Genomic DNA, 20,987 nt, shown 5'->3' with positions numbered 1-20,987 from the left:
ATTGACATGTTTTATTAGTTTCAGGTGTGCAACATGATTTAATATCTGTATATTGTGAAATGATAACTACAATAAGTCTACTTAACATTCATCTGTGTATATAGCTGTAAGGTTTTCTTGTAGTGAGAACTTTTAACATCTACTCTTTTAGTAATTTTAAAATATGCAAAATAGTATTATTAACTATTTCAAAATAGTATTATTAACTATAATCACCATGCTATCCATCTCATCCCCATGACTTACTTATTTTGTAACTGGGAGTTTATATCCCCTTAATCCATTTTGCCATACCTGTCTTTGGTAACCACCAGTCTATTCTCTGTATCTATGAGCTTACTGGATTTTTTGGTAAGATTCCACAAATAAGTGAAAATATGCAGTATTTGTCTTTCAGTATCTGGTTTATTTCCTCATGTCCATCCATTCAACAAATGGCAAAATTTTTGTTTTTTATGGCTGAAATATATCCCATTGTGTATTTATGTATATTTTCTACATCATTGGATACTCAAGTTGTTTCTATATTTTAACTCTTGTAAATAATGGCAGCTATTGTAAATAATGCTGAACATGGGGTAAATACGTCTTTTTAAGTTAGTGTTTTTGTTTTCTTTAGGTAGGAAGTAGAAAGACTGGATCATATGGTAGTTCTATTTTTTAATCTTTTGAGCAAAATCTATACTGTTTTTCATGGTGGCTGCCTGATTTACACACCAATGGTACATAAGGGTTCTTTTTTCTCTACATTATTACCAACACTTCTTTTTAATAATAGTTCTAACAGGTGTGAGGTGATATCTCAGGTGGTTTTGATTTGCATTGCCCAGAGCATCTTTACATGTGCCAGGTGGCCATCTGTATGTCTTTAGAAGAATGTTTATTCAGGTCTTCTGTCAGTTATTTCTTTTCAATGTACCATTGTTTTACATTCTTGTTAGTGTTTTGACAGTATGTACACCCTCAGGTGCAGTCACTGTAGCACTCCTACCACCAAAGCACCCATAGTCCTCCATCATAGCTCACTGTGCTAGTTCCCTGGCCTCTTCCTCCTCCTCTGAATATCTCAGATGTGCGGCCTGCTTTCAAGGGTTGATTTTAATGTTTGTCTTTGTCTGGCCCTTTGTAAGTTTTATAAAATTTTTAATATTAACCCTTTGTCTTCTGTACGGATGTACATTTATCTTTCATTCAGTAGGTTGCCTTTTCATTTTGTGAGTCTCTTATGTGCAGTATCTTTTTGATGTAGCCCCCCTTTATTTTTGCTGCCATTGCTAATTGATTCTGTTGATATCAATTTTTTGATATCAGATCCAAAAAATTCACGAAGTTAAATATCAAGAAGTTAAACCTCTGTTTTCTTCTATGAGATTTGTAGTTTCAGTCTTTAACTCTTTAAACCATTTTGAGTCTATTTTTGTGTATATTGTAAGGTAGTCTAATTTGGTTACTTTGTATATGGCTAATGATTAATTCCATTTATTGAAGATGCTGTCCTCCGTTCTTGGTTCCTTTGTCATTAAATTAATTGAATATATATGTCTAGGCTTATCTATTCTGTTTTCGTGAGCGATGTTTTTGTTTTTCTCCTGGTACCATTTTGTTTTGACTACTATTGTTTTTGTAATACAATTTGAAATCATGAAACCTGCTGCCCCAGGTTTAACTGTTTCTTATCTTTTACATGTTCCATGCAAATTTTAAGGTTTTTTCTACTTCTATAAAATTCTTCTGTACTGTTGACATTTTAACAACATTTTTCTAGTATATAAACATTTGTGTCTACTATTTGTGTCTTCACTTTTTCAGTGTCTTATAGTGAGTATATACCTCTTTTACTACCTTACTTAACTTATTCGTAGGTATGCTGTTCTTTTTGATGTGATTGTTACTATAAATGTTTTCTTAATTTTTCTTTTTGGCAGTTTATTCTTTGTATGTAAGTACATCAAATTTTTGTATATTGATTTTGTTTCCTGCAATTACTAAATCTGTTTACTAGTTTTAACTTGTTTTTAGTGAAGTCTTTAGGATTTCCCATGTATATTATCATGTTAAATCCATGTAGTGACAGTTTTATTTCTTATTTTCCAATTTTGCGTGCCTAATATTTTTTTCTTGTGGCTGATTGCTCTGGCTACAACTTCTAATACTGTGTTGAATGAGAGTGGTGAGAGTGGCATTCTCTATGATAAAAAGTTGCAATATAATTTCAATAAGAAGATTGTCATTGATTTTTAATTTTACAAATCTTTAATGGTTGGCTTAACTGAAAAGTGTGCTTTATTTTATTTTTGGTCTGCTTTTTTTTTTTTTTTTTTTTGCTGTTGTTAAAGATTTATTTATTTATTTATTTATACAAGAACCAGGGCACAGGCCAGATACACGGGAGGGTGAGAGGATTCACCAGAGACAGAGCTGGTGAACAGGCAGAATGATGAAATACACTGCTGAGGGGAGCAGCAGGCAAGACAGGAGAGGGCTGCTGCGCCATGTGGGCTCCTCGCCCGCTGGCCGGGAATCGAACCTGTGCTGCAGAGGCTGCGGACAGCTTCACATTGCGGCGGTCAACTGCCTGCGCAACCGGGGAGGCCCTGTTTTTGGTCTGCTTTTATGTTTAGTCTATTTCATTGTGTCTTCACGTCTTAGGGAAACTCCATTATATACTCATGAAAGAAAACAAAAAAGGCAATTTTTTTCAGTCTATGAATAGTTTTGACCACTCAGACTCCCTGAAAGTATCTTGGGGAGCCTTGTCTCCCTGCTCTTCCTGGATTTTTCTTTGCGAACCACTGATCTAAGTAGTAAAGTAGATCAACAAATGTTAGATAGAAGAATATTTCCTGACAGATTGAATAGTGGATCACACTAAGCAACATCTCTTGAAACCTGTAAACCAATAGGATAATAAGGAGACTCAATATTTTTTCATTAGGAAAAATGCAAATCAAACCGTAATGAGCGATCACTTCAAATCGACTAAGGTGGCCCTAATTGAAAAGAGACAATAGCAAGTGTTGGTGTGGGTGTGGATAAATTGCAGTCTTTAACATACTCTTGGTGAGAACATAAACGGTGCTGTCATTTGGAAAATGTATGACAATTCCTTAAAAGGAACATGAGTTAACATAGAGTTAACGTCTGATCCAACAATACTTTTCCCAGGTATATACTTAAGAAAATTATATATCCAGGGCCTCCCCGGTGGCGCAGCGGTTGAGCGCTGGGTTGCGAAGCTGCCCGCGGCCTCTGCGGCGCCGGTTCGATCCCCGGCTGCTCCCCGGCCACCGGAGGAGGGTCCCACATGGCGCGCAGACCTCTCCTGCAGCCCGCTGCTCCTCTCAGCAGTATACTTCGGTCCTTCTGCCTGCTCTGCTCCCCGCTCTGGCTCTGGTGAATTCTCTCACCCTCCCGCGCTTCTGACTGTACCCAGTGCATGTATAAACAAAACAAACAAAACAAACCAGCAAACAAATAAATAAAGCATGCCTCTATTAAAAAAAAAAGAAAGAAAGAAAGAAAAGAAAATTATATATCCACACAAAAACTTGTACAAGAATATTCATAGGAAAGTATTAATAATTGCCAAAGTATAGACGTAACCCAAATAACCATCAGCTGTTGGGTGAACAAAATGTAGACTAATTTCATTATTTCATTTTATTACTCAACAATATAAAGTACTAATGAATGCTACAACATGAATGAACCTTGAAAATACGTTAAGTAAAAAAATCCTGTCACAAAAGGCCATGTATTAAAGTGATCTGTTCTTAAGAAATGACAGAATAAGCAAATACACAGAGACAGAAAGTAATTTAGTGGTTACCAGAGCTAGAAGTACTGGGGAATAGGGAGTGAACACAGAATTTCTTTTTAGAATGGTGAAAATGTTCTGTAATTAATTGGTGGCAGTGGTTGTGCACTCTTGGGAATATACCAAAACCATGAATAGTATGCTTAAGAAAAACAGAATGAGGAATAAACTAGGTGGTTTCCTGAAGTCCCTGCTTCTCCAGCAGCTCTCTCAAGTGGAGGTTGTTTTTGTCTCATATCTCTCCTTAAAGCTGCAAGGGCCCCATTGCTATAATCAGACCATTCTTCTCTTACAAAAGAGAAGACATTCTTTATGGATAGATCATTCTGTTCCTTGCGCATTGCTATCATCTCAGAAGATCCTAGTGATTTCCCATCATTCCTTAAAGATAATAGGCTCTGGATCACTTCTTTTTACTTTAACCCAACAACTGCTTTTTTTTTTGTTGACTTCTACACCCCTATATATCAGTAGTCCTATATCTGTTCTCCAAATTCCTAACTTCTCCTTTATTTCCTTCTTTTTACCTTAGCCACTCATTCCTACAATGTCAGTTGTGATCTCTCAAATTTCACATACAAGCATGCCATTTCCCCTCTTCTTGCTTAAAAATAATCATACTACAATAGTTTGTCAGTGCCATCCTGACCACTAATCCAAAATTATACATGAAGAAATCTTTAAAGATGAAAAATTTATCTAGGAAACAAGATGTAATACTTAGTGGTCTTCAAAAACTTACAACACTGAAATGTAGAAATTAGAATAGATTTGTCCACTGTGGTTCTTGAGAGCATAATGTGAGCCAGTGGGTTGAAATTACAACAGAGAAACTGATAAAACCTGAAAGCCTGCAAATATTTCCTAATGACTTAAGCTACCCCCAAATTGAAATAAGCCTCCTTAGACAATAGTGAGTGCTCAGTAACTAACAGAATTAAAAAGCAAAATGTGATTCTCTATTTGGTTGAGATGCTGCACAGCAAGTGTTGGCAAACTTTCTGTAAAAGATTAGTGGACTTTGCAGGTCAGATGGTCCCTGTTGCAACTACTCACCTCTACCAATATTTATAGAGGCACCTGTAGACAGTAGGTAAATAAATGGACATGGCTTTGTTCCATTAAAACTTTATTTACAGGTAAAAACAAGTAGCAGGCAGGATTCATTCAGCAGGCTATAATCTGTAAGAGACTGTTCCTTCATCATTCGTTAGCATTTGTATGAGATAAATTCTACGAGTTCTGTGTCTCTCATTAAGGAGAACACTGGATAGGTATTTGCCATTTTAAATTTTGCTAAATAATTTGTAGTTAGCCATTTTCCCCAACTTAAAAATGGGAAATTTGATTTTACTAATTAAAGAAAGACTAGTTTTCAGAAGTACAGATTACTTCTTTGGATTGTAAAAGTTCAATATTAGTAATAATATCCCTGATGGGAGAGGACATTAGATCCTGTGTACCTTCCCTCTAGTTGTAATCCTTTGAGCAAAGTATAATGCTCTTCAGAATTTAGAGTAAAAGACCTATGCTTATAAGTTAATTGAAAGTCTGCAATACTCTGCCTTATTGTCACATGTTTTTGTATTTCATATCTTTATTGTCTGGTGAATTTATATTGTTGTAAACCATTGATCAAGTGGCAACTGCTGTTTTTTATTTTGATTTAGCAAAAACAAACCACTTTTGAGCAACCTGCCTTTTCAGTGTCAAAGCAGTCACCACCAGTAACAGCACCTAAATGGATTGACCCAAAATCTATTTGTAAGACACCCAGCAGCAGTGGCTTAGATGATTACATGAGCTGGTAATTACTTTTAGTTGTTCACATGGATTTTGGTGGGAGGGGTGATGGATTATATAAATCTGAAGATGAATCCGCCTCTGTTACTTTAAAGATTTTCCAAATTCTTACTATTTTCCTTAGCATAAGCTTTTTTTTTTTTTTTAAATCTGTAGAAGAGGAAGGGAAGGAGGCAACAATATATTCTCACTGTAAAAGTCTGTCATATTATAATCTCTACCTATAATCTGTAAATACTGTAAGCATGTAAAACTTGCATTGCCACGTGGATACCTCTGAAATTGAGAGATATTTTAAAGGTTAGCATTCTTAGAGCAAATGTAGTGTAGATACTTTTTATAGCAAAGTTGCTGTTAATTGGAAAGTGAGAATTTTTCAAAAAGATTGCTTGTCACAAAGTTCTGTGAATTTTTAAGACTTGAGTGGATGAGTGAAGAAATTGTTTAATTGATGCTGATTGATAGGAAACAAAGGAGATATTGCAAAAGCAAATTAGTGACATTTCAAAGAAAGGAAATAAAGGGATGTGGCACATCATATTCTTTAGCTAGTGATTTATTTTCAATATATTCTTGTCTTACAGGATAACTTTAGTTGATAATATTTTTTTGCTTTTTTATTTTCCCAATTGTAAGCCTTAATCTTAATTAAAACTGGCTGTAGAGGTTGTATAATCTAGTCTCACCCCTAATTAATGGAATTTTGCTATATATTATCCCATTTCATTATACTTAGAAAAGTTTAAAAAAAAATTTTTTTTTTACTTCTGCATACAAGAACTGGGATGTAGGCCAGAGGTTGGGAGGTGGGGGAGATGAGAGAATTCACTAGAGACAGAGTGGGTAGCAAGCAGAACAGGCGGATTTACTGAAATGCACTGCTGAGGGAAGCAACGGGCAAGTCAGGAGAGGTCTGCTGTGCTGTGTGGCTGGGGATCTAACTTATGCAGCAGTGGCTGGCAGTAGCGGTAGCTTGATAGCGCTGAGACTTTAACCCCTGCACCACCAAGTTAGAAAAGTTTAAAGGGTGACTGCTAACTGAATAGTGATGTAATTATTTCTTCTGAAATTAGGTTATTTATTGTCAGTAAGCAGTTGTGAAACTCCTTGATAGGTATTGAGAATAAAATAGGAAATAAACAAAGCAATGCACAGATGTGGACTAAATAGCTTTTAGGTCAAAAACCAAACTCCTCTGATTTAATTTTCTTTCAGATACTGTTAGCATGCTGACATAGAACATTATTTGTACAAAGTACTCATAAAATCTATTATAATCAGCTGTAAGCTGACTTTGGCTAAATTCTTATAAAATAACCCCATCTTCATATATTAAATGTCATCTTATTTATTAAGGACTTCTTGTCTAGAGACAAAAGTTTATTTTCAGAAAAAATTCCCCACATGAAATTTCTTGTGATAGCGTATCTAGAATAAATAATTCAGTATATTCTTAAAACTAACTTTGATTCTGTTTATTTGACACATTTTTTATTCTCCTTTTAAAATCACATAAAAACTGAATTAGATTCCTGTTTCTTAAATTTTAATGTTTTAAGTTAAAAATAATCTTTTCCTAGTTTTAGAACTCCTGTTGTAAAGAATGAGTTTCCACCTGCTTGTCAGTTATCTACACCTTATAGCCAACTTGCCTATTTCCAGCAGCAGCAGCAAATACTCACTACTCCACTTCAAAATGTACAGGTTTGTAATATTTATAATGATATATGTTATCAGTTTTAAAGATTTTATTTTTCTAGGAAAGGTCTTAAGGACTTGTACATTCTTAGTCCTATGAAGCAAAACTCTTGTTTCAATGTCATCGTAAGGATGCCTTGTGATTTTAAGAGATTAGTTCTTAAATTCTGGTGATTTCTTACAGAAAATATATGTCATGACTCAACAGTATCTTTCAACCTAGAGATTAAAGGAATTAGAATCCTTACCTTTTTATATAAGGTAGAAGATTGCATAAGAGATTCTATCATTTGGGATCTTAAATTGATGTTTAGTTAGACCTTGTTTCAGCCTGGTATTAATTAGGTAATCAGGTGCTCTTTGTGTCTTCAGGTTCTTTCATAGTTCAGGATAAGCCCTCTCACAGCATTCCATCTTCAAAGGAGTTATAAGTCTAGAGAAAACTCCAGCATAAGAGAAAGGAAGAAGGGATCATAGTATATCACTTGAAAATTGGCTATGAAAGATGCTGAAGTAACTTGTTGACCATCATCCAGCATTTGTCTAATTGGCTCTGGAGCTCATAGCACATTAGCACACTTTTTTCTTTGTAGTGTAATACTAAATGAGAAAAAAGAATATAGATATAGTTGTGTGTTTATATATTAATGTATGTAAGTAAAGAGGTTTGTGTAAGAAAAAAGAATAAGAAAGGAGAAAAGTGATAGCTTATGAGTTTGTATACATAAGTGGGTTTTTTTGCCTTAAATTTTCTATTTATATGTTAAGTAAAGGTGAGTTGCAAGGGTTATCTATTTATTAAATTTATTTCTTTGACCAAAGCATACAATTTAAAGATTTAAGATAATTTCAAAATTAGAAATGTTTCACTATACTAGTTTCTCAGGCACGTTCTTTTAATCTTTGAATTTCTATATATTTCAGATTTCAACATCTTCAACAAATGAGTGCATTTCAGTTAAAGGAAGAATTTACTCCATACTGAAGCAGATAGGAAGTGGAGGTTCAAGTAAGGTAAGTGTATAAAATATGAAAGAAATATTTTTCTCTTTTCTCTCTTTGTTTTTTTTACCTTTTCAGGGTCCTTTTTCTTAACTTCTAGGGACCCATACTGGGTGTAAAGGGAAAAATCCTTCTCATTCCCTGCTCCCATCTCTTCCCACCTAATGACATCTCTCTCTCTCTCTCTCTCTCTCTCTCTCTCTCTCTTTAATGCATACAACAACTGGGGTACATGCCAGAGGTATAGGGGTGAGAGGATTCGCCAGAGACACAGTAGGGAACAGAACAGGAGGATTGACTGAAACACACTGTTGAGGGGAGCAGTGGGCGAGTCAGGAGAGGTCTGCTGGGCCATGTGGGTCGCTCCCTGGCCAGGAATTGAACTCATGCTGCAGTGGCTGCAGATAGTTTCACAATGCTGCATCTTAACCCCTTGCGCCACCGGTGATGGCCCCAGGACATATCTCTTTAGACCAGTCTCTTAATTCCAGTTTCTTCCTCTTCCCTCCAAATTCCTATTTTTCCAGATTTCTTCTCTAACATTAACATTGACTTGAGGGTGGCAAATAATAGCCATGTATTACCATAAATGAATGTTACTAAAAGTCATACCCTGATGCAAGTAATATAACTAATATGCTTTGGATGATTCAACAAAATTTTTGAACAGTGGATTTTGGTTTGCATTTTTCAAAACCTAGTAATAAGTTAATTTTTGGAATTGGAATAAATCATTTCCTAAATTTGTCTAATTCTAGCCCTTTGCACTCCGAACCATTCTGGACATTGGCTACCAGGTATTCGACGCTACTTTGTGGCGGAAACGTGCATTTACAGACCCTCGTATTATTTAGCCCTTTGCACTCCGCTGTCCCCTCTCAGGGGACATTGGAATTCTAGCATATCACTCGGATGTCCCCTCTCAGGGGACATTGCAATTTATTAGTGATTACGGGGAATTGAGGTTATTTCAACGCAACTTTTTGAGACATGCATGTTTCCCTGAAGTTTTATCTTGAAATGGCACAAGAAATTAAATCAAAATATCGTAAAATGGTTCGGAGTGCAAAGGGTTAGTATAATTTTGGAACCAAGTAACGTATTATAATGATATTGGACTTATATGAATTGGGTGACATCAAGGAATGTATATTTGCAAAAAAAACCAATATTTTATTGTTTATAATTTTGTACAGTATGATAAGTTTTGTAACACTCCCCAATATGCATTGCAGGCTGATTAGTGCATGTTTGACATGGCTGTATAGAGGTCTATCTGGAGCTCATCTTCACTACTACTTGTGTCATGAGACTCATTCGTTGTTGGACGCTTTGCCATTGTTCTAATAAAAAATATGAATAAATGCATGGGTTGAAAATTTCTAATTGTTATTACTAACTGACAAGATGATATTTACCAAAATAGCTTTCACCAAACAATTTATTCACTAAGAAAAGAATCACTTTTCCGATTTTCTCGTTAGATCTATGTGCACTGCTCGAAGCTTCAAACCAAAATGAGCTCAGCTTTGAAAATCTTTTCCTCCAGATGTAGACTTGTTTATTTGTAATTACATATCACACTATACAGTGCGCGCTATGTTCGAAAACCGACCTTTCTTCTACAAACTCCCCTTATCGCTCTTTTCAAGTGGCCTCGCGAAGTGCTCGGACCGTCGTGAGCACGCATCTCACGTTCTCGTCCGACACAAAACCCGCTGACATTTCTTGTATATATCTTAGTAATTTTACGGTATTTTGATTTAATTTCTTGTGCCATTTCAAGATAAAACTTGAGGGAAACATGCATGTCTCAAAAAGTTGCGTTGAAATAACTCAATTCCCTGTAATCACTAATAAATTGCAATGTCTCCTGAGAGGGGACATCCGAGTGATATGCTAGTGCAAAGGTCTAGTTTTAAATGGTTGTCGTTTTCTGCATGGAAGATATCTCAAAAGAAATCCTATTCTGTTTTCTTAATCCACTTAAATCAGATTTTTACCTTTATTCAACAAAACATTGTTGTCAAGATTACCAGTGACCTCCGTGTTTTTGTAATATCTAATTCTTAGCTTCAATTTTGGGTTATTTAGCATTTAGGACACTTAATTATCCTTTTTTCATTGAAAAATTCCCCCCCCCCAATTTAGCTTTTCTCAATTTTTTACTATCCAACTGTCTTTTCAGTATTCTAATATGTCCCTGACCTCACTGTTTTAAGACCACAAGGCTCATACTTGACCTTTTCTCTCTGAACTTACTCTTAGTGTTTTTTCAGTCTCATGATTTTAAATACCATGTATATGTTGACGGTGTTCAAGCATATGCTCCAGCTCAGAACTCTTCCTTGAATTTTAGGCTTGTATACTTAGGCTTGCATATTTGACTGCTCAGCATCTCTTCTTGGGTGTCTACCATATACTTAAAATTTATTATATGCCAAATGTGTCTTTTTGCTCTATAGTCTTTCCCATTTCAGTAAATGGCAGCTCCATTCTCCAGTTGTTAGCCCAAAAACCCTGGAGTCATCATTGATGCAATTTACTCCTACACATTCAGCTAATCAGCAAATCTTGTTGGTTCTACTTCAGAGTTTGTCCAGAATCTTAACTATTTCTCCACCTCCACTATTACCACTTTGGTTAAAACATTATTTTCTTTTCACCTAGATTATTACAGTAGCCTTCTAAGTAGTCTCATTGACTCAATCTTTGCACTCCTGGTCTGCTTTAACGTAATATTCAGTTTTCAACCAGATAGCCTCACATCTTTGCCCAAGCCTTTTTCTTGACCACTCTTTAAAACTGCAACTCCCACTTTTGCTTGCTGATGCACTCCAGTCTACTTTTCATGCTTTGTTTTTCTCCTTTGCTCACCTTCTAGTATGTTCTATAATTGGCTTACTTGATTTCTTGTTTGTGTCCCCCTGCAGCTGAATGTAGTTCCATCAGGATTTTTGCTGCATTATCTAGAATGGTGCCTAGGACATGACAAAGACTGAAATATATGTTAATTAATGAACTGTCCCTTCTCATCTGTTTTGCTATATTATATATTGTCAAGGGTGATACATGAAGCAAAGCTTGATGGACTCATTTTAAGTTTTATTACAATTTCTTAACCAGTTAACAAATACTAGACTTTCTTAAGACTAGCTTGTTAACTTATTATAAATACGTTATGTACCTTACCATGTGTAGCAGTTGTTCAATACTATTAATTTGTTTTCTGCATGCATTTTTGTTCTTTCTCTTGCTTCAAATTTCAGACATGGAAATAAGGGGACAAAATAAATTTATTTTTTATCAATATATTAGAAGAATTACCTGATTTTATTGCTTAAAAGAAATTTTTTGGTAAATGTATTGCTTATTAGTTATTTAGTTTAAGGTGAGATATTTAGTGGCATATTTTCAGTGGATATAAAATAATCTTTTTTTTTTTCCCTTTATTTTTAACTGAGGTAATATTGGGGTAACCCTATCAGGGATTATCATAGTGCACCATCACTAACAAAACCATACTCCCCAAATATAGACTATTGTGCTTTCTTCCCTCTTTGTTCTTCCCTCTCCTTTCTCCCTCCTCCCTTGATGTTTCAGTTCTATAGTCAGCTATCAACTGGCTATTAATTTACTTTATAGTCCGCGTATTAGTTCTACCATCTAGTATTTATCTTTCTATTTCGGACTTATTTTGTTTAGCATTATCCTTTCAAGCTCCATCCATGTTGCTGCAAATGGCACGAGTTTATCTTTTTTGTTTGCTGAGTAGTATTCCACTGTGTATATAACCACATCATCTTCATTCACTCATTTGTACTGGAGCACTTAGGTTGTTTCCGTAGTTTAGCTATAGTATATGTAGTGCCACAATAGTGGAAGTGCAAGTTTCCTTTCAAATTAGTGTTTTTGAACTTTCTTGGTAGATGCCTAGAATTGGAATTACTGGGTCAAATGGCAGGTCCGTATTTAATGTTTTGAAATATCTTTGTACTGCTTTCCACAACGGCCAGACCAGCTTGCTTTCTTCCCACCAGCAGTGTAGAAGGGTTCCCTTTTCTCTGAATGTAGAAAAATCTTACAAAGTAAAAATTACACAATTTTTCTTTGGAGTGTAATGAAGGTGTAAGCTTACTTAAGTCAAGGGCCAAGTGATAAAGCTGGAACTAACCTATATTTTCTTAATGCAGAGGGTAATATGCTTTATGAAACTAACACTACATTCTGTCTATTCTAGTGTTTAAACAATGATTAACTTACACTGTTTTTCGAGCATTTAGAAGAGTCATGGGGCTAATAGATATGGTGAAGAAACTGATCTTAGTTCTTTCACTAACATACTAAAACTGAGAGATTATGAATCTGACACTTACTGTGTGAAATGGAAATAAGGGCTGCCTAATGCAGCTCATCATGTGCTGCAAGAGTATTACCCAGAGCAGAGACAATAAGAAGTAAAAATAGATACATGCAAAAAGTTGATTTAAAAGTTTTCATTTGCTCAGAAGTTTTGAGTTTGTATTATTTTATTTAAATATGCTGTAAATCGTTTTTCTGAAATGCCTGAGAATTTTAATATGTTTGAAGATATATACCTTATTCTGTCCCAATTGTCTTTAAGCATAGTAGCTAGCATTTTCAGCATTCCAAACAATCTCAGTCATCTTTCCAACCCTGTGTGGTAGGTACTACTAACAACATTTTAATTGTATTAAAATGAAATGGTGGATCCTTTCAGTTCTCTAAAATTGGTAAGGTATTTTTCACTTATATAAAATGGTTTTATGCTATATTAAAATTTCGTCTCTTTCCTTGATATTTTCTGCTGCCTCCTGCCCTATCACTATTTTACACCCTTCCTCCTCCAATTTGCTGTGTGTACAAGTAAATGCAATAATTCCTTGTTATAGCTTTGTATTTAAAATTTTTAAAGTAGGGCCTCCCTGGTGGTGCAAGGAATTAAGACGCAACCTATGAGGCTATCCACAGCCACTGCAGCATGAGTTCGATCCCTGGCCAGGGAGCAACCCACATGGCGCAGCAGACCTCTCCTGACTCGCCTGCTGCTCCCCTCAGCAGCATACTTTGGTCAATCTGCCTGTCTCTACTCTGTCTCTGGTAAATCTTCTCATCCCCCCACACCTCTGGCCTGTACTCCAGCTCTTGTATACATAAATAAATAATTTTTTTTTTTTTTTTTTTTTTTTTGTTTATACATGCACTGGGTAGTCAGAGGCGCGGGAGGGTGAGAGAATTCACCAGAGCCAGAGTGGGGAGCAGAGCAGGCAGAAGGACTGAAGTACACTGCTGAGGGGAGCAGCGGGTGGCAGGAGAGGTCAGCGCACCATGTGGGATCCTCCTCCAGTGGCCGGGGAGCAGCCGGGGATCGAACCGGCGCCGCAGAGGCCGCGGGCAGCTTCGCAACCCAGCGCTCAACCACTGCGCCACCGGGGAGGCCCAATAAATAAATCTTTAAAAATAAAAATTTTTAAAGTAACTAATACTGTACCTAACAACCTGATAGATTCTCCTTAGATCATTTGCAATGCATAAACCTTTCATTCTCCTTGGCTCTTTCTTATTCCTTGCCAGTATCTGCTGGGTAGTCAAGACCAAATGGCTTTTAAATAAATGGTGTTTTATTTCAGTGTGTCAAAAAAAATAAGTGCATATAATTTGGCTTTGAAATCTTGCATTTTTGAAGCCCTATCCTATTGCATGTTTGCTAAAAGTTAGATACATTAGCTGTGTTTTCCACTTTTTTGTATGTATTATTTTCCCTATCATTGCTTAGAAGTTAACTATCATAATTTGACCTGGACCATAGAGATCCTGACAACATGCTTATAGGAACATCTTGCTATCAACTTGACTTTGAAAATTGGACCTAGTCTACTTGATACAACTGAATATACTGGTAGCTTATAATTAGAACATTTTTTTTTAAATATTTTTCACCACATGAATGAGGCAATATGAAAAACACATATCTGTAAAATGAATTCTTTTCTTTTTTTTTTTTTTTTTACAGCCTTTAGTCTTCCTTAACTCTTTTTAGTATCTTTTTCTTTAGGTATTTCTCGGGTTAAGGCATCCAACAGAGTGCTGTGAATGCATATGAAATTTAAATTACCTTTCTTATATATTGACATAGAAACATTTTAAATTTAATGCCCTTGAGTTATTGAATGCCTGTTGTCATAGGTAGTTGAAAATGAACTATATACTCTAAAGTATGTTTTTTTCTTCTATACTCAGATACTTAACTATTCAAAACAGTATTCCTTAGCCTAATACTCTTGTCTAATAAATTAGAAGTATTGTGATAATCTGTGTGTGTGTGTGTGTGTGTGTGTGTGTGAAGAGAGAGAGAGGGAGAGAATATATATATAGCATTCTAAACTTTGTCCTTTGTTTTACCATTATAGGTGTATCAGGTCTTGAATGAAAAGAAACAGATACATGCTATAAAGTATGTGAACTTAGAAGAAGCAGATAATCAAACAATTGACAGTTACCGAAATGAAATTGCTTATTTGAATAAACTACAACAACATAGTGATAAGATCATCCGACTTTATGATTAGTAAGTATTTTTCTTTAATTTACAAAACCTTTCTTTTGTTATAATTAATTAGATAATTAGTAAATCTCAACAGTAACCTAACCGTTTATTGTTCCATTGGTTTTACTTGTTTTTAATGGCAGTGAAATCACAGACCAGTACATCTACATGGTAATGGAGTGTGGAAATATTGATCTTAATAGTTGGCTTAAAAAGAAAAAATCCATCAATCCATGGGAACGTAAGAGTTACTGGAAAAACATGTTGGAGGCAGTTTACACAATTCATCAGCATGGTATTTTAAAGTCTTTATATGAAAGTTACAATATTTATTAAGTGTCATCTTAGAGAAATAAATACACTTATAATTTTAAGGTAATAGTTATTGGTACCTTTAGGCTAAATAAACTAAATACTTGGAAGCTTATTTTAAGATGAAGGAACAAAACCATTTCTTTATAACACTGTTAACCAAGGATATAGGGTATGAACTCAAGTCCCCACATCCATAATACATCCATAATGCAAACTTTATCTTTCTCATTATTAACATATATTCCTTAATCCTGGGTCTCCAAATACTCATCATTATAGCAGATCTGACTTTGGATTTCACAAATCCTAAAATCTGAGATGTTGATTTCATTCATTCTGCTAGTTATTTTGTATTATGTGCCTTGTATGGGAGTTTGATGTACATTTTTAACTATGAACCCTATCTTCTGGGTGGGTTTTTTACTTAAACATGGGGTGGGGAGTGTTCTTTTTAGGACTTCTCTGCCTTTATCTTATTCTTAACTAACTTAACCTCTATCGTTGTGATTTGTCTTGTAATGTCTTCCTCCCAAGATCATAGCTGTAGTATTGTAGGTGTCAGAAGCATTAGGGTCTTACCATCTGGTAGTATAATTTACAGTGCACTTTAGTGGGTATTGAATCTCAGTGGTTATGAGTATAAGCTCTGCAACCAGACTGCCTGGGTTCAATTCATGGCACTGTTGCTTATACCATATGAACTTGAATAAATTGCTTAAGTTCTTTGCCTTCATATCCTCACATTAAATGGGGATAATAATACCTTGACACTAGTATGAAGATTAAATGATTCAATACAAACAACAGGCATTTAGAATAGTGCCTGACACACAGCAAGTCCTTTATGTTTGTAGAATATATTAAAAATGAGTAATTTTATCAACTAATTAACAGGAATCAACTTGGCAGTAGATTGTGAAATTTTTTGTAATTAGACAGTTTCATGTTGTTAATATTATGATGGACTTTTATTTTGAAGGCATTGTTCACAGTGATCTGAAACCTGCCAACTTTCTGATAGTTGATGGAATGCTAAAGCTAATTGATTTTGGGATTGCAAACCAAATGCAACCAGATACAACCAGTATTGTTAAAGACTCCCAGGTAAGACTTAATGAATGGTTTCTTTCCACAGAGTTCAATTCCTTTTCTTTTTTTGCTATTGGGAATTTCATTTTTACTTACCACATTTTTAAAGGATTTAGTGCCTTTTTATAAGAATAGTTACTGTAATTACAAAAACAGCAAAGTATACTTAGAATAATTTAGTGTAGAAAGCCAAGATTAGGTAGAAATATACCCAACAATTTTCAGTGATTTTCCTATAGCTTAGGTAGTGAGACAGTAGTACCTGCCTTGGAAATCATCTTGGTCATGATCTAAAATTCACCTGCAACTTTGTCTCATAATTCCCTGATAGCAAGTAAAGAGGGAACTGCAGCTATTGTTTTTCATTGTCTCTGAGGCAATACTATTTCATTCTTTTAGAGAAATAAATCTTTTTCTACCACTTAAATTGGAAAAAAAGATTTTTAATTGGCCCTTTATATTGTAGGCCCACATAATAAAGATTTTAATCTTTGCATTTTTATGATAGAATATGGATAGCAAACTGAATGAAGTTGTCCCCTAAAATCTGAGGTAATGACACCAAAAAATAACTAAAAGTCCTGCTAGTAACCAAAATGATGTAATCCATGTATACAGATACCTTATGTAAGTCTGCCTTTATCCTGGGAATAAAACTAGACTTTTGAGGAGTTGGTGAACAGTGGGCCCTTCTAACAATTCTCCTTGACATTCCCTTTTCTTTATGTCAAAAAATATAACTTAAATTTAGTTGTAAATCAGCTTGAAGATAACTTCTGTGGCAATATCTTTAAGTACATGTGTTCTGTGTTTGAAAGCAAAACTATTTATTTTAGAATAAAATGAATGCATTGTAAGGTTGGCATAATCCTTCTGTGGAAACTCTTTCATGAGTTAGATACCCATCCCATCACTTTGGGCACCAGGGAATACTTGGAAACAAAGTTAGATGATTGGTTTATTTTTAAAAAGCATTCTGAATCTGTTTCAACACAGAAATGAGTGCTTGATCAATTCCTTCAAAGTTTATGGCCATTAATTAATTTTTTTTAAAGATTTATTTATTTATGCATGCAAGAACTGGGGTACAGGCCAGAGTTGTGTGGGGCGTGGTGGGTGAGAGGATTCACCAGAGACACAGTGGGGAACAGAACAGGCAGATTGACTAAAATACACTGCTAAGGGGAACAGCGGTCAAGTCAGGAGAGGTCTGCTGTGCCATGTGGGTAGCACCCCGGCCACGGATCGAACTTGTCCTGCAGTGGCTGCCTGCAGACAGCTTTATAGTTCTGTGGCTTAATCCCTTGCACCACCAGGGAGGCCAGGCTTTAATTAATTTTAACCTGGACAGTTTTATGATGGTTGCCCATGATAATCCAAACTCAGCATTCTTACAATAGTCAAGTTCGTGATTTTGAACCAAATTTCTCTTAAGTTGTGGAGAAATTTATGTCTTAATATTGTCAGTTATTTGAGTTTTTCAAATTGGCTATTGAAATTGAATTTATCCATGTTTCCAAGAATCTGGCATTTGTGTTTAAAAAATACCTAATGCTGAATGAAATATTTTCACTAATTTGTGTTTTCTGTGACTTGACAAATAGGTTGGTACAGTTAATTATATGCCACCAGAAGCAATCAAAGATATGTCTTCCTCAAGAGAAAATGGGAAATCCAAATCAAAGGTACTCTATAAGTTATTTATATTCCATTTATCTGATATCAGTAGGAATTGGACTATAATGGACTTTCAGGGCAGCATTTGTGTTAGAAATGCAACTGTGATGTTTTTTGAATTTTAAAATTAAAAAAAATTAAGATCTAACGACTCTGATTTGTACACCTTTAAATAACAGAATTTATAATCTATTGATTATAAATCTATTTTTGTTCTCTATTTTTGAAATCTATTTTTGTTCTCTCTGACTCTTACATTTTATTTCTTAACATTTATTCAGTTGTGAATTCAGTATTTCCAAACACAACTTACTGTGTATTTTTCCTGGCCTGCCACTGGCGACTTGTCTTATTTAACCACCTCAAAGTGACCTTTGTGTTAGCCTCATTGGTGCCATTTGTTAGGTCTACTTTGCCTGCCATGTCGCCTGCTTCCAGCTTCCAGGCAATGTAACCAAGCAGGTGTGAGAACATCTTGTCCATTTGTGACTTAACTTGCCCGGTTTCTATATCTGTAAATTAGGCTAACAATTAGTACCTGTTTTAAAAGTAATTGAACATTAAATGAGAAAATATGAAACCCATAATACCTTATCTAGCTCAAAATAATTGCTTGATAAATGTGCTTTTATTTACTAAATTGTATATTTCTTCCTAGAAAAATATGACTTCTATTTCAAATGACTGGCTTAAAATTATGCCAAATAGTTATCGGTTTAACGTCCCCATTTCTAATACTTAGATTTGTCCTCTTTTTTTTTCTTTTTCTTCATTAGACTTGCATGGCTTCATTAATTTTAGAGAACCAGACCTTGATTTCATTTCTTAATTATATTTTCTATTCTCTAATTTTTGCTATTTGTATTTCCTTTATCTTTATTTTTTTCCTCTATTTTCTGGATTTAAATAATTGCTAATTTAATTTTAGTATTCTTATAATTTAAATTGCATTTAGCTTACTTTAGCTTATAGGTTTACTGTAGTGTTTTTTATTTTTATTAATGCTTAATATTTGTAATTTCAGTTTTAAAATTTTTTTGTTTTCTCTTACTTTAAGATACTTATTTTTAATTATATGTGGAGCTCAAAGTTGTTCAATTGTCAACTTAGTGATTTAGTATGTATTGATAAATCTCCAGCTATCAAATGGCCTTGGTAATTCTGAATAGAAGGCATTTTTATCCTGCCATGTGAAGTAATACCTCCACTATTACAGAGCTCAAATCCCCTCTCAATCTAGCCTCAAATTGTTTTCACCTAGTGAACACTATTTGTTGACTCTTCTGACTTTTTGGATTTCTTTTGTGAGATCTGTTAGACACCTTCTTTACTTCCCTCTGCTGTATCCTTCAAATGCCTCTACACAAGACTTGTGGCTATTGGTGATGTGACTCCACTTGCATTCTGAGTTCATGGGTATAGTTTTTCACCTGGTTTTGTTGTAATATTTTCCATATGTTTATGGTTTTGCTACCGCATTACTTACCTTATCTGGCGATATGGAAAGTTTGAAAAGTTATACTTCTACAACCACCGCCATTTCCCCAGAATCTCAAACCCTTTTTAATCCATGATTTATTTAGAAATTGACTGACTTTCCAGATGTTTAAACTGGTAAATGGTATGGATTTTTTAAGATTATTACCAATTTTCAGTTTTCTTTGTGTTCAGATATTAGTATCTATTTTATGTCATTTCCTAAAAGGCATGCTAAGATCTATTCCCCCAAAAGAATTTAATATAGTGTTTGCTTAGTATAATCAAATGTAATGTAGTTTCATTGCATAGAAGTTCGTGTCTGTCATTTCTTGCTTGATTGTATCTTTTATCACTACAATGTGACTTTCTGTCTTCTCTTAAGATTTAGCCTCCTAGCCTGGCTCTATACTTTGTTTTCTTGGGTTAAGGATAGCTCAGAAAACCTTTTAAAATTTGATACATACTTATTAACTTATAAAATATTATTATCCAGTAATTTGGGTGAAAACAGGTAAATTTAATATTTTTAGTTTTGTATTTTCATAAGCTGACAAAATGTATTAATTTGTTTCAGTTGAAGTATTTTAATTATGAATTTGTTGAAAAATTAAGTGTGATTTATTTATTTATTTTAGATCAGCCCCAAAAGTGATGTCTGGTCTTTAGGATGCATTTTGTACTATATGACTTATGGGAAAACACCATTTCAGCATATAATTAATCAGATTTCTAAATTACATGCCATAATTGATCCTAATCATGAAATCGAATTTCCTCATATTCCAGAGAAAGATCTTCAAGATGTATTAAAGGTAATATTAATAACATATGAATATAGAACAGGATTTCATATACTTGTTTGCTCAAAAGAAAGCTGAAACTAGAAATCTAACTGGGATACATATATATGACTTATTTTTAAAGTCAAAAGGGTCATTTTCAATTGTATATTGAAAGGAATTGCTGACTGAATTACCTTTTTTATTTTTCCAAATAATGTTTATTGACGTAAAGTGTTTTACATCATTGTATCTGCTTTGGTGGTTATAGGTTTAAACGTCTACAAATATATATTTTCACACCATGCCCACCACCAATGCCCCAGTAATCCTCTACTCTGTTCCATTGGGCCCCTCCCCTCCTTTCCCCTATTCCCACCCCACTACCCTTCCCTCTGGTTGCCCCAGTTTTGCATTCAGATATCAAAATTTTGTTAGTGATTTGCTTCTGACTGGCCCTTGTTATGTTTCCCATGTTATATTCCACATGTAAGTGATGCCATCAGTATTTGTCTCTTTCCATCTGCCTTATTTGAGTTAACTTTTTTTTTTAAAAGATTTATTTATGCATACAAGAGCCAGGGTACAGCCAGAGGTGTGGGGGGTGAGAGGATTCACCATAGACAAGGTGGGGAACAGAACAGGCACATTGACTGAAATGCACTGCTGAGGGGAGCAGTGGGCGAGTCAGGAGAGGTCTGCTGCACCATGTGGGTTGCTCCCTGGCCAGCCAGGGATCGAACTTGTGCTGCGGGGCTGC

At 34.9% G+C, this 20,987-nt stretch overlaps 1 protein-coding gene across 2 annotated transcripts in view; it reads left to right on the top strand.

Annotated features, from left to right (window-relative positions):
• The window catches only part of TTK (TTK protein kinase), a gene marked incomplete at both ends in the record, with an annotated part of 35,716 nt that overhangs the window by 12,869 nt on the left and 1,860 nt on the right, over positions 1-20,987 (top strand). The window contains 8 exons of one of the 2 annotated variants that reach the window (XM_084259589.1): positions 5,491-5,624; positions 7,201-7,327; positions 8,243-8,332; positions 14,752-14,909; positions 15,032-15,183; positions 16,183-16,307; positions 17,897-17,977; positions 20,084-20,260. In XM_084259589.1, coding sequence (XP_084115715.1) covers positions 5,491-5,624; positions 7,201-7,327; positions 8,243-8,332; positions 14,752-14,909; positions 15,032-15,183; positions 16,183-16,307; positions 17,897-17,977; positions 20,084-20,260 — 1,044 coding nt within the window. Of the gene's footprint in view, positions 1-5,487; positions 5,625-7,200; positions 7,328-8,242; positions 8,333-14,751; positions 14,910-15,031; positions 15,184-16,182; positions 16,308-17,896; positions 17,978-20,083; positions 20,261-20,987 lie in introns of both variants that reach the window. The other variant, XM_084259588.1, reaches the window with a different exon arrangement.

Source organism: Talpa europaea (genome assembly GCF_964194135.1).
Source record: "Talpa europaea genome assembly, chromosome: 2".
Classification (NCBI taxonomy): domain Eukaryota; kingdom Metazoa; phylum Chordata; class Mammalia; order Eulipotyphla; family Talpidae; genus Talpa; species Talpa europaea.
Note: the sequence above shows the minus strand (reverse complement) of the source record. Positions and strands in the feature narration are given on the sequence as shown.